The following is a 16,429-nucleotide window of genomic DNA, read 5'->3' as shown; positions in this document are numbered from 1 at the left end:
AGCTTCTTACCAGAAAAAAAAGAGGCGGAGGTCGAAACCTACGGCGGGCCAGTCGGGGGTAGGCTTGTTGCAATGCGAGGAAGAAGAGAGGAACGACGAGAAGGGTAGTGCCATGAGGAGTTCGATATCTGTATCCGTTTCTATCTCTGCCCCTTTAATCGCTCCGACCTGTTTGGATACAGAGTTTAGCAACCAAAATCTGTTCGGGTGCGGCATCAATCGAAAACACGAATAAGGAAATTTTTGTTTCAAAGGAAAACTTTTAATATTAGATGGAAACGAATCGATCCCTACGGTGGGATCACAAACTTCCACAAACCAATTTTTTTTTGAAAGTTACTAAAACCCGGCTACGCATGTTTTGTGTTAAGGCCCATGTATTTCTAAGCGAGTTAAGGCCCATGTATTTCTAAGCGAGTTAAGGCCCATGTATGCCCACCAGCGATATCCTTCTGTCTCCCCGGCCCTCCCGTCGTCGGCCTCGTGGCTGCGGCGATGGGGCCGTCCATGGCTGCTCTCATGACGGCGGCGGCAGCGGTGGCGCTGCTAATGCTGCTGGCGTCGCTGGCGGCCACGGACATGTACGACCAGGAGACTCGCCGGGTCTTCGCGGACTGGAAGGCCAGGTACGGGCAGGCCTACGAAGACGCCGGCGAGGAGGAGTGCCGGTACGCGGTGTTCAAGGACGCCCGCCGCCGCGTCGGCCTGGCCAACGCCGCCGGGATAGCCTCGTCCGGCCTCAGCGGCCGCAGCAGGGAGGAGATTCCTCGCGGAAAGGGGGTCCGGACGGGGGAGGTGTCCTACGAGGAGCAGACCCGCCTGGTGTTCGCCGGGTGGAAGGCCAGGTACGGGAAGACCTACAGAGACGCCGGCGAGGAGGAGTGCCGGTACAGGTTGTTCAAGGGCAACCGGCGCGTCGTCGTCCAGCTCAACGCCTTAACCAGTTGGGCGACCGAACCAACGAGGAGGTCCGCGCGTGCTGCGAACCGGAGATGGAGGGAGAGCTCGGCGCCAGGTGCCTGGCCGCCGCCGCTGACCATCCGGACACCTATCTTCGACTGGTTCGGTCCGAGGTAATCATCTTTGCTCTTTTTAGCTACTTTGTTATCAATTATTATTATCACGAAAATGCTGTTTTGATCCCGAGCATAGATGAGCTCGTTTTCTAGACCACTCGTTTCTTCTCAGCGGGTCGTATTCGCTGTTGCATGTCTAATTTAAAATATAGAGTTTGCAGAGCATGTACCCACATGTATTTATGTTTCTCTTGAGTCTTGACGGATGGCTGTTGCCGGTACAGGAAACACGCACCACGGGTCTCTTCTACAATTCTACGTAGTGCAGCCTAGCAGGGGCCCCATCTGTGCTGCCGCGAACGTGCCCGGCAATCAGAACCTTGCGCCGTGCGTGGTAGCAACCCACGTCTTGAAGCAGCGGCTCCCGCCATCGCTGCCAAGCTTGGCCGACGTTGCGACGAGCTCTGTGCTAAGGACCGACTGCTCCAGCGACAGCCGCTCCGCTCTGCCAGTGGCCTCTAGTTCGTCGAGCACCACCGAGTAGATCGAAGTCCATAGTCACGGCCACCCGACATGGCAGGTCATCGTTGTTTCCTCCGCTGGCGCTTCCTTCTTTCTCGGTGATCATAAATACCGCGGTGATCATCGGACGGACCCACCTCAAGAACGCGGTGAGCTCGCTGTCCCATAAAAGCATGTGTAGATGAACAAGCAGTTCGGCTACTTAATTATGGCCAGCGTCTCGTCTAGGTGCAGCTCAAGGACCGTGGTTGGGTCGGCTGTGAGTTGGGCCGGCCGTGCAGGAGAGAAGCAGTGTGGGTGGAAGCGCAATTGGAGCCTGAAGGAGCTGGCGAAGGCGCGGAGGTGGTTGCCGGTGATCGTGACCTCAGGCGAGCGGCGAGCCGAGGTTTGGTGCCGAGTTGCCGACGCGGTCGTAGATCGCCTGCAGGAGCGGTGCCCACTGACGCTGTGCGCAGCGTCAAGGTGCACGATGTGCACACGCGGAGCGCCGGTGGTGGCCTCCAGGATCTCCTGGTTGGCCGTGAGGTGCGCGGACTGGAAAAATGGTGCCTTCCTTTTGAAAGGTAGGTACGCCATGGACGACGCCAGCGCAACGCCGACGATCGCTGGTGTGGCGCCGCCGCCGCTGAAGTATCCTCGTTTTCACGTAGAGCGAGTGTGCTAGATGGTCGGCCGCGTCTCCCTGGAATCGGCACTAGAAAGTACGACGCCAGCGCAACGCCGACGATCGCTGGTGTGGCGCCGCCGCCGCTGAAGTATCCTCGTTTTCACGTAGAGCGAGTGTGCTAGATGGTCGGCCGCGTCTCCCTGGAATCGGCACTAGAAAGTACGACGCCAGCGACCCCGTGCCCCCTCGAGGTCCCGCGATGCAGCAGGGTCGGCGAACGCGAGGACGAGCACCCTCGGCGAGGCAAGTACCGGTGCCCGCGGTGGCCGAGCGCGTCGTCAGCTCGTATGGGTCGAGCTGTGAGCAGAAGTAGGTGGTGGACGTATTGCATGCTTATCTGTACCATAGGTCCACGTCCATCGCTTCCATCGTCAAAATGCTCACGGCCGTCAAACCTTCCCCAAACGTACTCTACTGACAGATGCCAGCTGCCATGCGGTTTCTAAATGCTTTGCACTCCGTATCCCGAATAAAGAATTGCACTTGTGCATGAGTCGAGACCAAATGGATGGTCCAGAAAACGAGCACAGATGTGCCCGAGTGCAAAAACGCCGTGTCCAGAGTATAACAAAATTACTTTTTTACTTCAATGTATATATTCTCATTCGTTACTTTTTTACTTGCTTTATATAGGTTTGCCGGTGCATTGCCATGGAACTGAAACAAAGTACAGAGTCTGGAGGTAGCGCCATTCCTAGAGATGCAGCACGCGTGTGGATCTGAACATCACTTCTGTTTGTTGTAAGAGGTTGTTTGGTATTCATCATTTGGGCCTGGAATCCTGGAATTCATTTTGAAATTCCATAGGTGGGCTGTTTGGTTGCCACAGAATTGGACCGTCATTTCATTTAGGAATTCCAGCAAAATGATGCCATGGGTAAACACAATTCCATGCTGAAACCTGTCATTTGCGTTTCTCTATAGAAGCCATTTACAAATTCAATATTGAATTCTGCTATCATTTGCAATTCCTATGGCAACCAAACAAGTGTTCATTTATGAAATTACAATGTAAATGAAATGAATACATGTATTCACTTTAAAATGCTACGAACGAAATGAAAGCCTGGCTTCCAAACGACTTCTAAGAGAATTTTATACGTAGAATTAAAATGTTGCTAGTGTAAGATGGTAAATTTTGATGAAAATATATGCATTTCCAACCTGTGATAAAGATTGCTTCTCATGTGTGTTTTCGGCTATTTGCTATGTCAAACTTGCGGGCCTCCTAGGCCAGCCGTCCATGTCAACAAAATTACGTTATTATTATGCGGACAGGGCAGATAACTCACATGTGACAATTGATAAGATATGCTGACCAACAATCCTGCTCTTCAGAAGTACAAGCCTTTTTACCCATAACTTTGATTATCACCATCATCGGGCTATCATCGGACGGAGTTGGTTATTTCCAAAAAAGAGATTCCTATCAGGCTATCACTGAGATTACTGTTCTTTCCTATAGTTCTTGAACTGGGCATGTCAAATAAGTAGCCAGCTAATTTTGGAGCTCAACACAATCACCGATAATCCCGTGCCAACCCCTTCGCGAGGGTGCCGAATAGGCGTGTGGGGCTGTTCTGGCAGCGAGAGTAGACGCCTATCGCGATTAAATGCCCACGTGGAGAATGCCAATCGTATGAGTTCAATGAGCATGTTGAATGTATGTAACTGATAAAAGTTGACTTCTTAACCCCAAGGGAATCAACATAACCGTGTAGTCATTATATAGGTCATGTTACAAAATTGTGCAGATATGATAACACTGCACCTAAGACAACTACAAAGAGGGAACATGAAATACACAACTACAGAAAGAGAGAGCAGAGCTAGCCTAGTTACAGTTAAGATGAATAGTACCCAGCCAAACCTTGGACCTACCCTTCAGAACCACCTTGGACCTACCCTTCAGAACCATAAGAACAAAAATACATTCGCTAGTGTTACTCACGAGAGAAGTTGTCGCCAATGATGTACTTCAAGGGCCCACTGGCCACTGTCTGTTCTTAGCTCAGCTCATCCAAACATCCACAGCCGGACCAGAATGAACTTCGCATCACGGAACATTCTTTGGTAATAACAGGATAACAATTGTGCGGACCTAATTAAGCATTTTGGTTTATCTGTAACGGCGGGAGGCCTGGGATCTCAGGAATGGGCGACTTTTTCTTCTTTACTTTGTCAAACATCATAGCTTGGGTCATCAGAATCAGCCCAGCAATAGAAGCAGAGTTCTGGAGCACACATCTTGCAACCCTGCATGGATCAACCACACCAGCATCAACGAGGTCTTCGAACCTGTCCGTCATCGCATTGTACCCAACTCGCCACTCGCTTTCCAGAATCTTCTCTACAACAGCCGAACCATCTGCACCAGCATTGCGAGCTATCGTCATAGCAGGGACAAGGAGTGCCTGGAACAGCAATTCAAAGATCTCAAAGATTTGCCTTAATTCATTAACTAAGGAGAAGTTAGAAACATAGTTTTAATCTTACAACCACACCGAGGAAAAAGCACATGTACTTTTTGCAGACGTAGGAAAAAAAACTTAATGCTACGACGCATCTTCATTAGAACTTGGATAAATGATTATTTCATTTATGCTGGTCAGTCAACATAACAGATCGGTTTTGCAAATTATTCAAGTTATATGATGCATAGGTTGGCAGAAGTGGCCACCTTCCAAACTATCAGCAGCAAATGCGAAGATTGAGCAACAGGCCATCTGCCAAGATATAGGAGTAAATGCATGGATAGCCTACCTTGCCCACAATATGAACACCAATCTTCTCTTCTGGGTCATCCACAAGATCCATGATACTGGGAATATGCTTTGATAATTGAACATATGTTACTCCACCACCAGGTGTTATGCCTTCGCTAATGGCTGCAAAAGTTGCATTCTTTGCATCCTCCGCTCTCAATTTCCTATCCTCAAGTTCAGCTTCCGTGGCTGCTCCGACCTGAATAATAGTCAAAATTCTTTAAAAAATGAGGAACTTTATACCACAACTAAAATGATTTCTGCGCTACGAAATTAATTATCCTAAAACCTATGTAAGGCCACTGGGATGATTTCTGCAAGTTCAAATCCATCATTCAGTATGAAGAGCCATTGGGATGAGGTTTATTGAGACACACCTTGATAACTGCAACACCTCTTGAAAGTTTAGCAATTCTTGCAGAAAACCTTTCTTTTAGATAGGCACTTGTTGTTTCCTGAACATCTTTCTTTAGTTGCATGATCCTGGCCTCAATCTCTGGTCTCATAGAGGGATGTGCAATTATAGTTGTAGATTCACTAGTGATAGTTATCTTCTGAGCCATACCAAGCTGATCAGAAGTAATTGCTTGAAGCCCCCAACCAAGATCACTGACAAAGAAATCTGCACCTGCTTAATTGAAGAAAAATACTTAGGCTGTAGTCAGACACTAATAGAGCTGGATAATATCAAAACAATGCACCACACAAATGGAAAGTATAGTCCTTATGAAGCCACACAACAGTACTGTAAGATATAAAGAACATCTAAGTACATCAAAAGGCTCATCTTAACATTTCATTAGAGGGGGATGCCATAACAATACCAAATCTGATGAAAAGTTGATGGAAATTGCTTTTCGGAAACAATACCAAATCTGAAATTTAATGGATAGAGTAAAGCTAGAAGCATACAACTTCAAGGTACAAAGTTTTGCAATACCAAATCTACAAGTTCACCTGTCATAATGGCTATATCTTGCAGAATAGCCTTCTTTTCATCTCCCAAACCAGGACATTTGACAACCGCAACATTTAGCAAACCATTCAGTTTGTTAAGAACCAGAGTCGAGTAGACGGTATGTGAAACATCCTCGGCAATAATCAACAAAGGGACACTCAATTGGGTGGTCTTCTCCAGCAAAGGAAGTATCTCTTGGATTTCGTTCACCCGTTGATCAGTTAAAAGCACTCTAGCATTTTCAAATTCGACAATTGCTTTGTCTGGATTTGTGATAAAATGAGGGGAGATGTAACCCTTGTCTATCTGCAGGATCAGAAAGATAAACATTAAATGGTTATCTTCTTCTGAGCTTGCCACTATATTAATTCTGTCATATAACAGGCGGTCAGACACTTTAATACTGTACTTTGTTGGAAAAATAAACTAAATTGAAGATGTACCTTCATCCCTTCTTGCACCTCAACTGTAGTATATATCGAAGATGAGGACTCGATTTTGATTATTCCATCAGGACCTATCTTCTCCAATGCATCAGCAATTAGATCACCAACATATTCATCATTGCCAGCTGATATTGAAGCTACGGCTGAAAATTGAAATTCAAACAACATGACCAATCTACCCAGAGGAAATCAACACATATGCTCAGTTAAAACAAATGCCAGGAACAGACAGAGGAAACCCAACTGCACTTGTTCTGGAGCTGCTCTTTTGTCCAAGATTGTTGGCACATTATTGCACTTGGAAAAATGTGTGATATTTCTTTCATACATGAGACTGAGTTTGCTAAATGTGCCATTCAAAAACCTTTTGCCATGGACATCATTATCATGAGTTGTTAGCATATATGGATGTCAAAAAATAATCTGAGTCTCAAAAAAAAGTATGCCTTCCATACAAAGGTGGAAGCAGAATGCCAAAGATCTTATCATGATTATCCATAGGGCAAAGAAGAAACGCTCACAAGTTTTTAAGGACTGGATACAACATCATCTATAATCCTATCGTTTTTCTTTTTTTATTTTTCCTTTATGTACAGCTTATACCTATAAATATTTTTGCATTATTATAAAATAACGCAGTAGAATAATTGTCTATTGTTTTTGCTTCAAAAAACTAATCTGACCATGTTCAACAATTCAAGTGAACGTTTACAAACTTCACATTTCATTTCACGATTGCGGAATGTGTTCAAAAAGGAAAAGGAAAAAAAATGATAGTGTGTATCCCTTTGTTACTTAGAAAATATAATTTTTAAAGTACAATTCCATTTCAGTATGCATAGCATACAACATGATAATCAGATTTCACAGATGTCAGACAAAAACCACTTGTTGATTTCAGTTATCACTTTATTACTTAGTTCCATCTCAATATGCATAACATTTAGCCTAGCTATCCTAAACTGATCTGCAGATGCCAGACAAAGAGCAGGAGTCGCTTAATCATTCTTATTCTTTGGCATTTTTCCATCGGAGATCTGGGACTTCCCAGGAGATGAAGATTACCTTTTATGTCCTCCTTTGTACTCACAGGGATACATTTTGCCTTCAAGATCACAATCAGTTCATGAACAGCTTTGTCAATGCCCTTTCTCAAAGCAACTGGGTTAGCACCGCTGGCAACAGCCAATAACCCAAGGCTCATTATTTCGCGAGCCAAAATAATCGCTGTTGTGGTTCCATCACCGACACTACTGTTTGTCTTGGATGCAATCTGTTTGACAAGTTTCCAGTGAATTAGAACCAGCTATATTAACAAATGGAAGATGATAAAACTATTGAAGACCTTGCCTCTTGTAGTAGCATTGCGCCTGCATGCTCAATTGCATTTGGTAATTCTATAGCCTTGGCGATCGTGACACCATCATTAATTACTTTAGGAACATCATCTTGGTCAATCACGACATTCCTCCCTGCAGCAAACCTTTATGTTTTCAACAATCAATAGCACTACAAGACAGTCAAACAAAAATTTCAGGCACATATGATCCAAACAGCATGAAAAGCATCTATGCCAATGAGCAAAGACAGATTTAACAAGAACAAGAAGGCAAAACACATTTACTATCTACGTCTAAGGAAAGTCAATCTGGCAAGAGCAGAATCTGGATTGAAGGCTAACACCATCAGCAGGTTTATATGCTATACAGAGATGAAATACAGTCCATTGCGCTGATTTTCAATATCAAGTTGGCAAAATAGCATAGCAGTTGCGTGATAGTAGTTACGGTTCTAAGATAACAGTTTCAGATTTAGGACTACAGACACAATTCCTTCGAGGCAGGAATTAGGAAGTCATCAACGGATATTTCAACAAAACTGGAGAGTATGTAAACAAGTCCAAACTATATCACTACCGGACTAAACAGTTCCAAAAGAACCAACAGTAACTGAATATCGAAGCAATTACACCTGGTGAAATATCCTGAGCCCGATAACTGAAATTAACACTAAATTCAAAACTCTACTTGAATTCAGCCACAAAATGGAATCAAGCAAAACACTACTGAACATTATACATCTGAACCGCACCAGTTCCAACATTTATTTGGTTCCAACTAAAAGGGGAAAGGAAATCCATCTGTGACAATTTGCTACCTCGCCATATTCCTAAATTACAGAATATAGCAAACATTATCCAAAATAAGAACAACAGCAAAAACTGTATCAAAACCTGAGCTAAGTGACACATCTGACTCGGAACGAAGCAACCAAAAAACACCACACCTTTGGGGCCGAGGGTGACCGCGACGGCGTCAGCGAGCTTGTGGATGCCTGCGGCGAGCCCGCGGCGGCAGGCGTCGCCGGAAGATATCAGCTTGACGTCCGCCCGCACTGCCAGGCGGCGGGAGACCCTCCCCGGCCTAGGTATCCGACACGGCCGTCTGGGTAGCAGCGGCAGGGAGGAGGAGGAGGGGGGCGCGGCGAAGGAAGCTGCGGTAATAGACATGGCGGAAAGACAAATTTACCGCGCCAGGGTTGAGGTGCGGGCTCCGGCTGCCGGAGACAGTAGGGGCGGCAGAACTGAAGGCGGCGGCGCTGGGGGCGGCGGCGGGGAGGGGATTAGCTAGGCCCGCGGGGTGTTCTCGACTGGGGAGCGCGGCAAGGGGAGGCGGGCCTGCGGCGGTGCGGGGAGGGAGGCGACGGCGGCGCCGGCGGTCTGGACGAGGCGGCGTCTGTCAAGGGAAGAGAAGACAAGGGGGAGTGGGGAGCGTGTGAGGGGTTTTAGCAAAGAGGTTTTATCTACTTACCCATTTTTCTTGTAAAAATAGTTTAATTTGAAGAATCTGAATTTCTACAAAATAAACCACTACGCACTTACAGTAGAAATTAATGTTCGGTACTGTACTATTTCATTGCAAAATTTTCGGGTGCATTATTCAACAACTATTTTTGAAATTATTCTTAGTTTCATATTTCTCAAGGATTTTCAGAAACATGGTGCCTTTTTCTAAAACCCGGTACAAACACACACAATATACGGATGTACATCCAGTCCTCGATAAACTTCTCGAGGAAGTGACCGGCCGACCGAACAGGGAGGGAGAGGATGATGCGACCGTCCGACCATACTGGCGACGGTGGCTGGGACCAAAGGCACGCCGATGTCGAGGTTGGGGCTAGCGGCGGGGATTAGCTTGGGTGGGGAAAACGGCAGCGGCGGCCGAGAAGGAGGCGCGTCGGCAGAAGATGCGCCCTCCAATCGACCTGACACAAGGTGGGAAGATGGTGGCACACATGCAAGGAGTATGACGGCGACCCCATCTCATGGTAAGCTTCTCCCACGATGCTAATTCTGTGAGTTTTTTCTCTTTTGGTTAGGGTTTGACCGGTAGTGAAGAACCCTAGTATGGTGATGGAAAAATTCGGCTCTGATCGACGTACAAATGTAGTTCCTTTATAAATTTTGTGGTGATAGATTAGTTGTTGCATATTTCATTTTGGGTGCCACGCTGGAGGGTCTTGCCATGGGATAATTACTTGTCAATCCAGCTAATGACAATTAATATGTTATGTGAAACAGTTATCCTAAAATTGGTGTTTTGTGAAAAACAAATCTATGGTTGTTGCAACTAAAATTTCAGAAATTTCAGAATTTGCTTGCATGCAACTAAAATTCGTATTAGTGCTCCAGTATTGGAATTTCTTGAGTACATTATTTCACTTTGCATACAAGAATCATTCATATATGCACATAAAAGAAGATGGATTAAAGACACTATACATTTTTTTTCGAAATAGGGAAACTCCCCTGCCTCTGCATCAATTGATGCATGCGGCGTTTTATTGCGAACATCTCAAACGAGTAGCATTATTACAACCTTATTACAACTCAAGGATCACTCAAGGTCTCCACGTGGATAAGCCACCTAAAAACACTCAGAAAACTACTGGAGAACATATCTATGTGAGACGCCGCTCAGAACGCCAACCGCACCGGCTGTAAAAATCTCGTGCTACCGTCGCCAAACGGTTGCACCCAGAATCCATGTCCGGGCGGTCCATGGAAGGCTGGAGAAAGGACCACATATGGATCCAATGCGTAACCAGAGGGATAACCTGCAAAAATGATGAAAAACTCTTTTGATTAAAGATAAAATCATTGCGAACATTCCATATCGCCCAAAGTAAAGCGCACACACCAACTCTAATGAGACCTTTATCCTTTTTAGCAACACCATTTAACCAATTCCCCAATAAATTTGTAATATTAGCCGGAGGATAAATATTAAAAGTTATATGAATAATTCTCCAAAGGATTCTTGCAAAAGGACATGAAATGAAAAGATGTTGTATTGTCTCCTTTTGATCACAAAAACAACATTTGGTACACCCATGCCAATTACGTTTTATGAGATTATCTTTAGTTAGAATCACCCCTTTATGGAGGAACCACATAAAAATTCTGATTTTAAGTGGAACCTTAATCTTCCAAATATACTTCTTTAAGTACATTGTATGGTCATTAAGTAGATCAAGATACATAGATTTAACAGTAAACGACCCGGAGTTTGTGAGCTTCCATCTAAAAGTATCCTCACTATCGGTACGTTGGACCGACATAACTCTTGTAACCAAATCAACCCATCTATCCCATTTGTAAGGCGTTAGCACTCTTCTAAAACCTATATTTAGAGCATTAGAGGCTAAAGCTTGAGCAACCGTCACATTTGTATGATTCACAATATTGTAAAGCATCGGATATTGATCTTTTAGCGGTGTATCTCCCAACCAAATATCTTTCCAGAACCTAGTTTTCTGTCCATTACCTATGACCATAGTGCCTCGGCTAAAAAACTCCTCTTTAACATTCATTAAACCTTTCCAAAACGGGGAGTCTGTTGGTTTGGCTGAAACTTGTGACAGGGTTTTAGTTTTCAAGTATTTGTTTTGTAAAATCTCTTGCCAAACCCCTTCCTCATTCATGATCTTATATAGCCATTTGCTAAGTAAACTTTTATTCTTTAATTCTAGAACTTCCACTTCCAGACCCCTTGTTCTTTTGGTCTACAAATTACATTCCATTTTGTTAGCCTATTCTTTTTCTTGTGTCCATCACTTTGCCAAAAAAAATCGGGATCGGAAAAAATCTAGCCTTTTTCTCACGCCCACCGGAATCTCTAAAAACGACAACATAAACATCGGAAGGGTCGTAAGAACAGAATTAATTAGTATAAGCCGGTCCCCATAAGATAGTAACTTACCTATCCAACTACTAAGTTTCTTTTCGAACATATCCTCCACTGGTTTCCACTCACCATTCTTAAGTTTGCGAAAATGAAGAAAAGTCCATGGGTGATAACCAGTATGCACAAACAACTCACAGCGTTATTATCATTTATCAATCAGAAAGATCAACATGTTATATTGGGATCCAAAAAAACAAAAAATCGGATCCAGCAATCCAAGAGATATGAGCATTGTCTTCGATCTTTGGGGATCCAATATGCATGTACAGCAGCAGAGGAATGAATTAGAAAGAAAGAAAAAATAGCTAGTACTAGTTCCAAGCAAGATTAGCAAAATGGAACCCTGTAGAAGTCGAATTTGTGGCAGTATCGCACTGAAGTCGGTCGATCTTGGCGCGCACGCATGATCTACGCCAACTGAATCCTCGCCGACTGAAACCTGTCGATGTGGCGGCGGAGTGCGTCGAGGCGCTGGAAGAGTACGTTCCTCTTCTTGTCGGATTCCTTGAACTCGGCGAGGAAGGTGTCCGTCCAGGTGCGGCGGGATTGACGCCCCGAGCTCCCGGCCCACGTCTTCTGCAGCAACTCCAAGGCATCTGCGAACTCGCGTAGGAGGAGCCGCACCGCCTTCATGTCGCGGGAGAGCGCTCCGGCGCCACCCTGAAGCGCCGCGGACCGGGTCAGCCTCAACTTCTCCTCCGCATCGCGCAGATCGTCGATGTCCGTCTTCGTCGACGCGACGCCGCTGCCGTCGGCGAATGCGACGCCCGCGTGCGCGAGGTGCTCTGGAGCGCGCCGCGGCCGCGCTGTAGCCGTGCGCCTTCGCCGTGGCCGCGCTGCACCCGCGCGCTGACGCGGCCGCACTGTAGCCGGGCGCCGTCTCCCTGGGCGTCGCGGTCTTCATCCACGACGGCAGTGGCGGAGCCAGAACTTAAAGTCAGTGTTGTCATTTCAAATCTATGGTGTCAAATACATATAATTTTTACTTATTTTAAATATTTTTTACAAGGTTAATACCAAAATACAAAGAACATGGCAAAAAGTTGTGTGGTCAATTGACCACACAGCTCTCAACGTGGCTCCGCCACTGCGCGACGGCGCAGACGAGGCGCTCGCGAAGCTTCATGAAGAGCCGCGCCACGGAGCGGCGCGCGGAGGTGAGTGGCTCCGCCAGGCTGGCTGCCGCCGCCAGACGGGCCAGGTAGGGCACGTCCCAGTTGTAGTCCTTGACGCATGCCCGGAGCTGCGTCTCCATGGCAGCAGCAGCCAGCACGCCATCGGCGGCGTGGACCTCGACCCGTACCCCTCTGGTCCCTCTGGTCGCGCTGATGAAATCGCTCGTCCCACGGAGGGACTCAAGCGACTGCGTCTCGGAGCGGGGGCGGGGGCGGGGGCGGGGGAGACGACGAGGTCGCCGCGCCATTGCCCGGAGCGGAAGCAGAGCTCGGTGGACGGCTTGGGTGGTCTCTGGTGGGAGGGCAGAGGCTTGTTGGTGGTTGCTGCGTGCGGGAAGCGGTTACAGCCCCGGCTGGCTCCTGCCGGCTGTACTTATACGACCTCCCGGCGATGTGGGTCCCAAGATCATCCCGGCATCCGTGTGCAACGGACGACGGACCAAGCTCTCTGACAGGTGGGGCCGCATCCATTTCATTTTTTGCTTTCTTTTTCTCTCGCCGGAAATACGACCCACACAAGGGTATTATTCCTTTTGTTTTTCTCTAGTAACTGAAATGGCTGCTGTGATATTTTACCCCGGCGCTTTCACACATGCCTGGCCATGTGCAGCCCAGCCCGAGGCCCACCCAGAAGCCCGGCCTGAAAAACTTAGGCCTGGGCCTAAAAATGTTGGTCCGACACTCGGGCCGGGCCGGGCCTGGGTAGCCCGAAAAGTCCATTTAACACTATGGCCTGGCCCGCGGCCCGACGGCCCAATGGGTATTTGGCCGGGCTGGGTCGGGCTTGGACCTGAAAATGGCTGCTGTGATATTTTACCCCGACACTTTCACATGCTTGCGCACGTGTTACCCCATGTGTCGATGAAAGTGGGATTTTGGTACCCGAGCGCATCGGTCGCTCGTGACAACGGTACTGCCGCATGGGAGACACCGTCAAAAGCCGTGTGGGTCTCTTCGGCAGCCCCGCTTTGTCCTTGCTCATGGCCGCGGAAAGCGGACCAAATTATGTGCGCGCCTTCTTCTGAGAGATCGCGCTCGGAGGGCATAAGTAACTCCAGATTGAACAACGGGCTCGGGCTTCGACCCTCGCTCGCTGGGGAGAACTCTTTGACGCCTTGGACAGCTTGGAGACCTCCTGGGCGCCGACATGGCAAGATGAGAATCCCGATGGTAAGTGCCTTGGGCTTCTCGGCTCCATTGCCGATGAGTTAGACATGCCATCGGCGCCCTCGAGCCTTGCCATCGCACGATCACACCAGCAAAACAAATCTTGGTTAGTATTGGATTTTGGATCAGATCCTTGGATTTGGATAGGAGATGTTAGGTCAAAGGAAGGGAAAAAAAGGCAAATAAGAACTCCCCACCACCGCCGTCGGTTGGCCTCCTCCGGCAACAACAGTGGTAGGAAGGGCGGAGGGGAGGGTCATGTAGCGGCTAAAGGTGGTTCCACATCGTTGCCTCTCAAAGGGACGCTGGGGTTGTTTCACGCGATCATTGCAAATTTCTTAGAAGAAACAACGGTTGCAAATTAAACTCGTATAGTCGTATAAGCTATAAGCTATTGAGCGAAGCATCAATCCAATATATAACTTAAGAAATATAACAATTGGTTGTTGATGGCTGATGCGTGTGGGAAGCGGTTACAGCCATGGCTCGCTACCGGCAATGTGGGTACCAAGACCCAAACTCATCCCGGCGTCCTGTCTCCAATGTCGTGTCGTGTCATGAAAATTGGACGACGAATCAATCTCTCCGACAGGTGTGGTCGCATCCATTTCCTTTATTTTTCTTTTCTCTCACTGCAAAACAACCCAAAAGGGTATTCCTTTTCTTATATTCTCTAATCTAACTGAAAATGGGGCTGTGATATTTTACCCCGATGCTTTCACATGCTTGTGCACGCGCTACATCTTGGATTGTATGGTTTAGTGGCATATTTAGTTCTCGCATATTTAGTGGCATATTTAGTTCTCATATTTAGTAGAATCCAAGCTTGGCATGTTTCGGCATGAGTGAAAACAAAACGGGTTGTTTGATTTTCCATATGGACTTTTTCCCGCCAAATGGTGTATGAGTGAAAATCGAGCTTATGCATGTTTATGCATTTCTTTTTGTTGCCAATATTGAGGTTTGGTGCACTTTTGACACATTGTTTGGAGCTCTTCTCAGTGTTGCCAAGGTAGTGTGGTACGAGAGGTGTGGAACAGGGAGCACCTTTATTTGGAGCTCTTCTCACTTGACACACATGTAGCAACAAACATACTCCCTCAGATTCACGAAGTTTGTTTGAGATTTGTTAAAATTTAAATGTATCGATAAATCCAAATTTTAATAAATCTTATACAATTTTCATGGGACGGAGCGAGTATTAAATCCCAATGAATTTAGTAATCATGCTAGTGGTGAATGCATGTTTCCCTGAGAGCACTTTTTTTTTCCTTTGTAGTTGGTTTTATTTACATGTTCTTAGTTTACTTTTGGTTTAGTTTACTTTTAGGATATTCTTAATCTACGGGTTAGGTGTGAACGTGACTGAACATCCAGAATTTCCGTTGCAACACATAAGTACTCAACTAGTGGACATAAGGTAAAAGACCTAAACAATCGGCAGGTATGTTAACTTAATTAAACAGAGATGAAGATACCACTTATTCGTGCCCATGCAAAATTACATAAAGATGGAGCAAGGAAAGACAAATTAGAAATCCAAACATACATCTTGCTTAAAACATCATTTCTTCTTGCCCAGCCAACTAAAGTTTTAGAGATGGCAGCTCTAAATTTTAAGAGGATTGCATCGGTTGCAAGGCTCCAAAAAATTTAACTCGACAGAAGAGGGAATTTTCTCCAAAATGTATCTTTCGACGACCAAGAGGGCCTTATGGGCTTCCATAATCATATCCGTACTCATCTTACGGCATTTAACATATTTCCCACTTGAACACCTAAATTTACTGTTCAGCGTGAGCCACTCAAGCGACGTTGCATTCTCAAGAATATGGCATGTCAGCTCAACTATAGTCCTTGCAGAACAGAAGCCAAAGATCTGCACATCCTTGATATTCCTATGCAAGTGTCCTGGCAACTTCCTTAGATCACGAGAAGAATCTACTAAAACTGATTCTTGCTCCACAAGCTTCGGATCTACCTGCGTTGTATATATGTCAATGTTAATAATACCAGTGAAAAGACAAGAATATACTTGAACAAATACATTAGCCTCCGTAGATATATATATCTCTCTCTCTCGGGCAAGATGAACATGACTTACATACAATACGAAAGTCTCCAACGAAGGACAAGCGTCAAGCAAAGAAACCAGAGAGAAATAATCGTAGTCAGGCATAAAATACCCAATACACAGTAACTGAAGGTGAAGGAATTTGTTAGGTATCACTGGTGTATCCTTCTGCATAGAAATGCTTCAGATTAGTTATCCAAGGAAAATGCAGGTCGCTACTGTTTTCTACTTAATGCTGTTAATCTGAAGTTCAAGAGTATACCACATAACGTGAAGATATGTCAAGAGCTTCAAGATTTGGTAGCATGTGCGGAAGATTTTCACAAGCATAATGAACAAAGTCCGAACCTGAAGCACCTATTTCTAAGTCTCGCACTGAATCACCGAGTG

General features: G+C 46.1%; 1 protein-coding gene and 2 pseudogenes across 1 annotated transcript; 1 reads left to right on the top strand and 2 right to left on the bottom strand.

The window, feature by feature from the left end:
• The first annotated feature begins 495 nt into the window (after nucleotides 1-495).
• On the top strand, nucleotides 496-1,560 carry LOC124657239 (annotated as a pseudogene).
• Nucleotides 1,522-2,565, bottom strand: LOC124657237 (annotated as a pseudogene).
• A 1,510-nt stretch (nucleotides 2,566-4,075) lies between these two features.
• On the bottom strand, nucleotides 4,076-8,898 carry LOC124653527 (ruBisCO large subunit-binding protein subunit alpha-like). Its single transcript, XM_047192578.1, has 8 exons — nucleotides 8,661-8,898; nucleotides 7,725-7,846; nucleotides 7,440-7,647; nucleotides 6,372-6,517; nucleotides 5,928-6,234; nucleotides 5,348-5,598; nucleotides 4,969-5,169; nucleotides 4,076-4,619 (listed from the first exon to the last, which is right to left on the bottom strand). The coding sequence occupies exons 1-8, from the start codon at nucleotides 8,881-8,883 to the stop codon at nucleotides 4,311-4,313; spliced, it is 1,767 nt and encodes a 588-aa protein (XP_047048534.1). The 5' UTR covers nucleotides 8,884-8,898; the 3' UTR covers nucleotides 4,076-4,310.
• Between the last annotated feature and the right edge of the window lie 7,531 nt (nucleotides 8,899-16,429).

This window comes from Lolium rigidum, chromosome 5, assembly GCF_022539505.1.
Source record: "Lolium rigidum isolate FL_2022 chromosome 5, APGP_CSIRO_Lrig_0.1, whole genome shotgun sequence".
NCBI lineage: Eukaryota > Viridiplantae > Streptophyta > Magnoliopsida > Poales > Poaceae > Lolium > Lolium rigidum.
Note: the sequence above shows the minus strand (reverse complement) of the source record. Positions and strands in the feature narration are given on the sequence as shown.

Bases quoted from the DNA above. Each gene is read 5' to 3' on its own strand.
- LOC124653527 (XM_047192578.1), bottom strand. From the start codon at position 8,883: ATGTCTATTACCGCAGCTTCCTTCGCCGCGCCCCCCTCCTCCTCCTCC. The intron at 6,518-7,439 runs GTAATCTTCATC...TTCAATTTTCAG, and splicing joins TACAAAGGAGGACATAAAAG to CCGTAGCTTCAATATCAGCT. The intron at 4,620-4,968 runs GTAGGCTATCCA...TTGCTGTTCCAG, and splicing joins GTGTTCATATTGTGGGCAAG to GCACTCCTTGTCCCTGCTAT.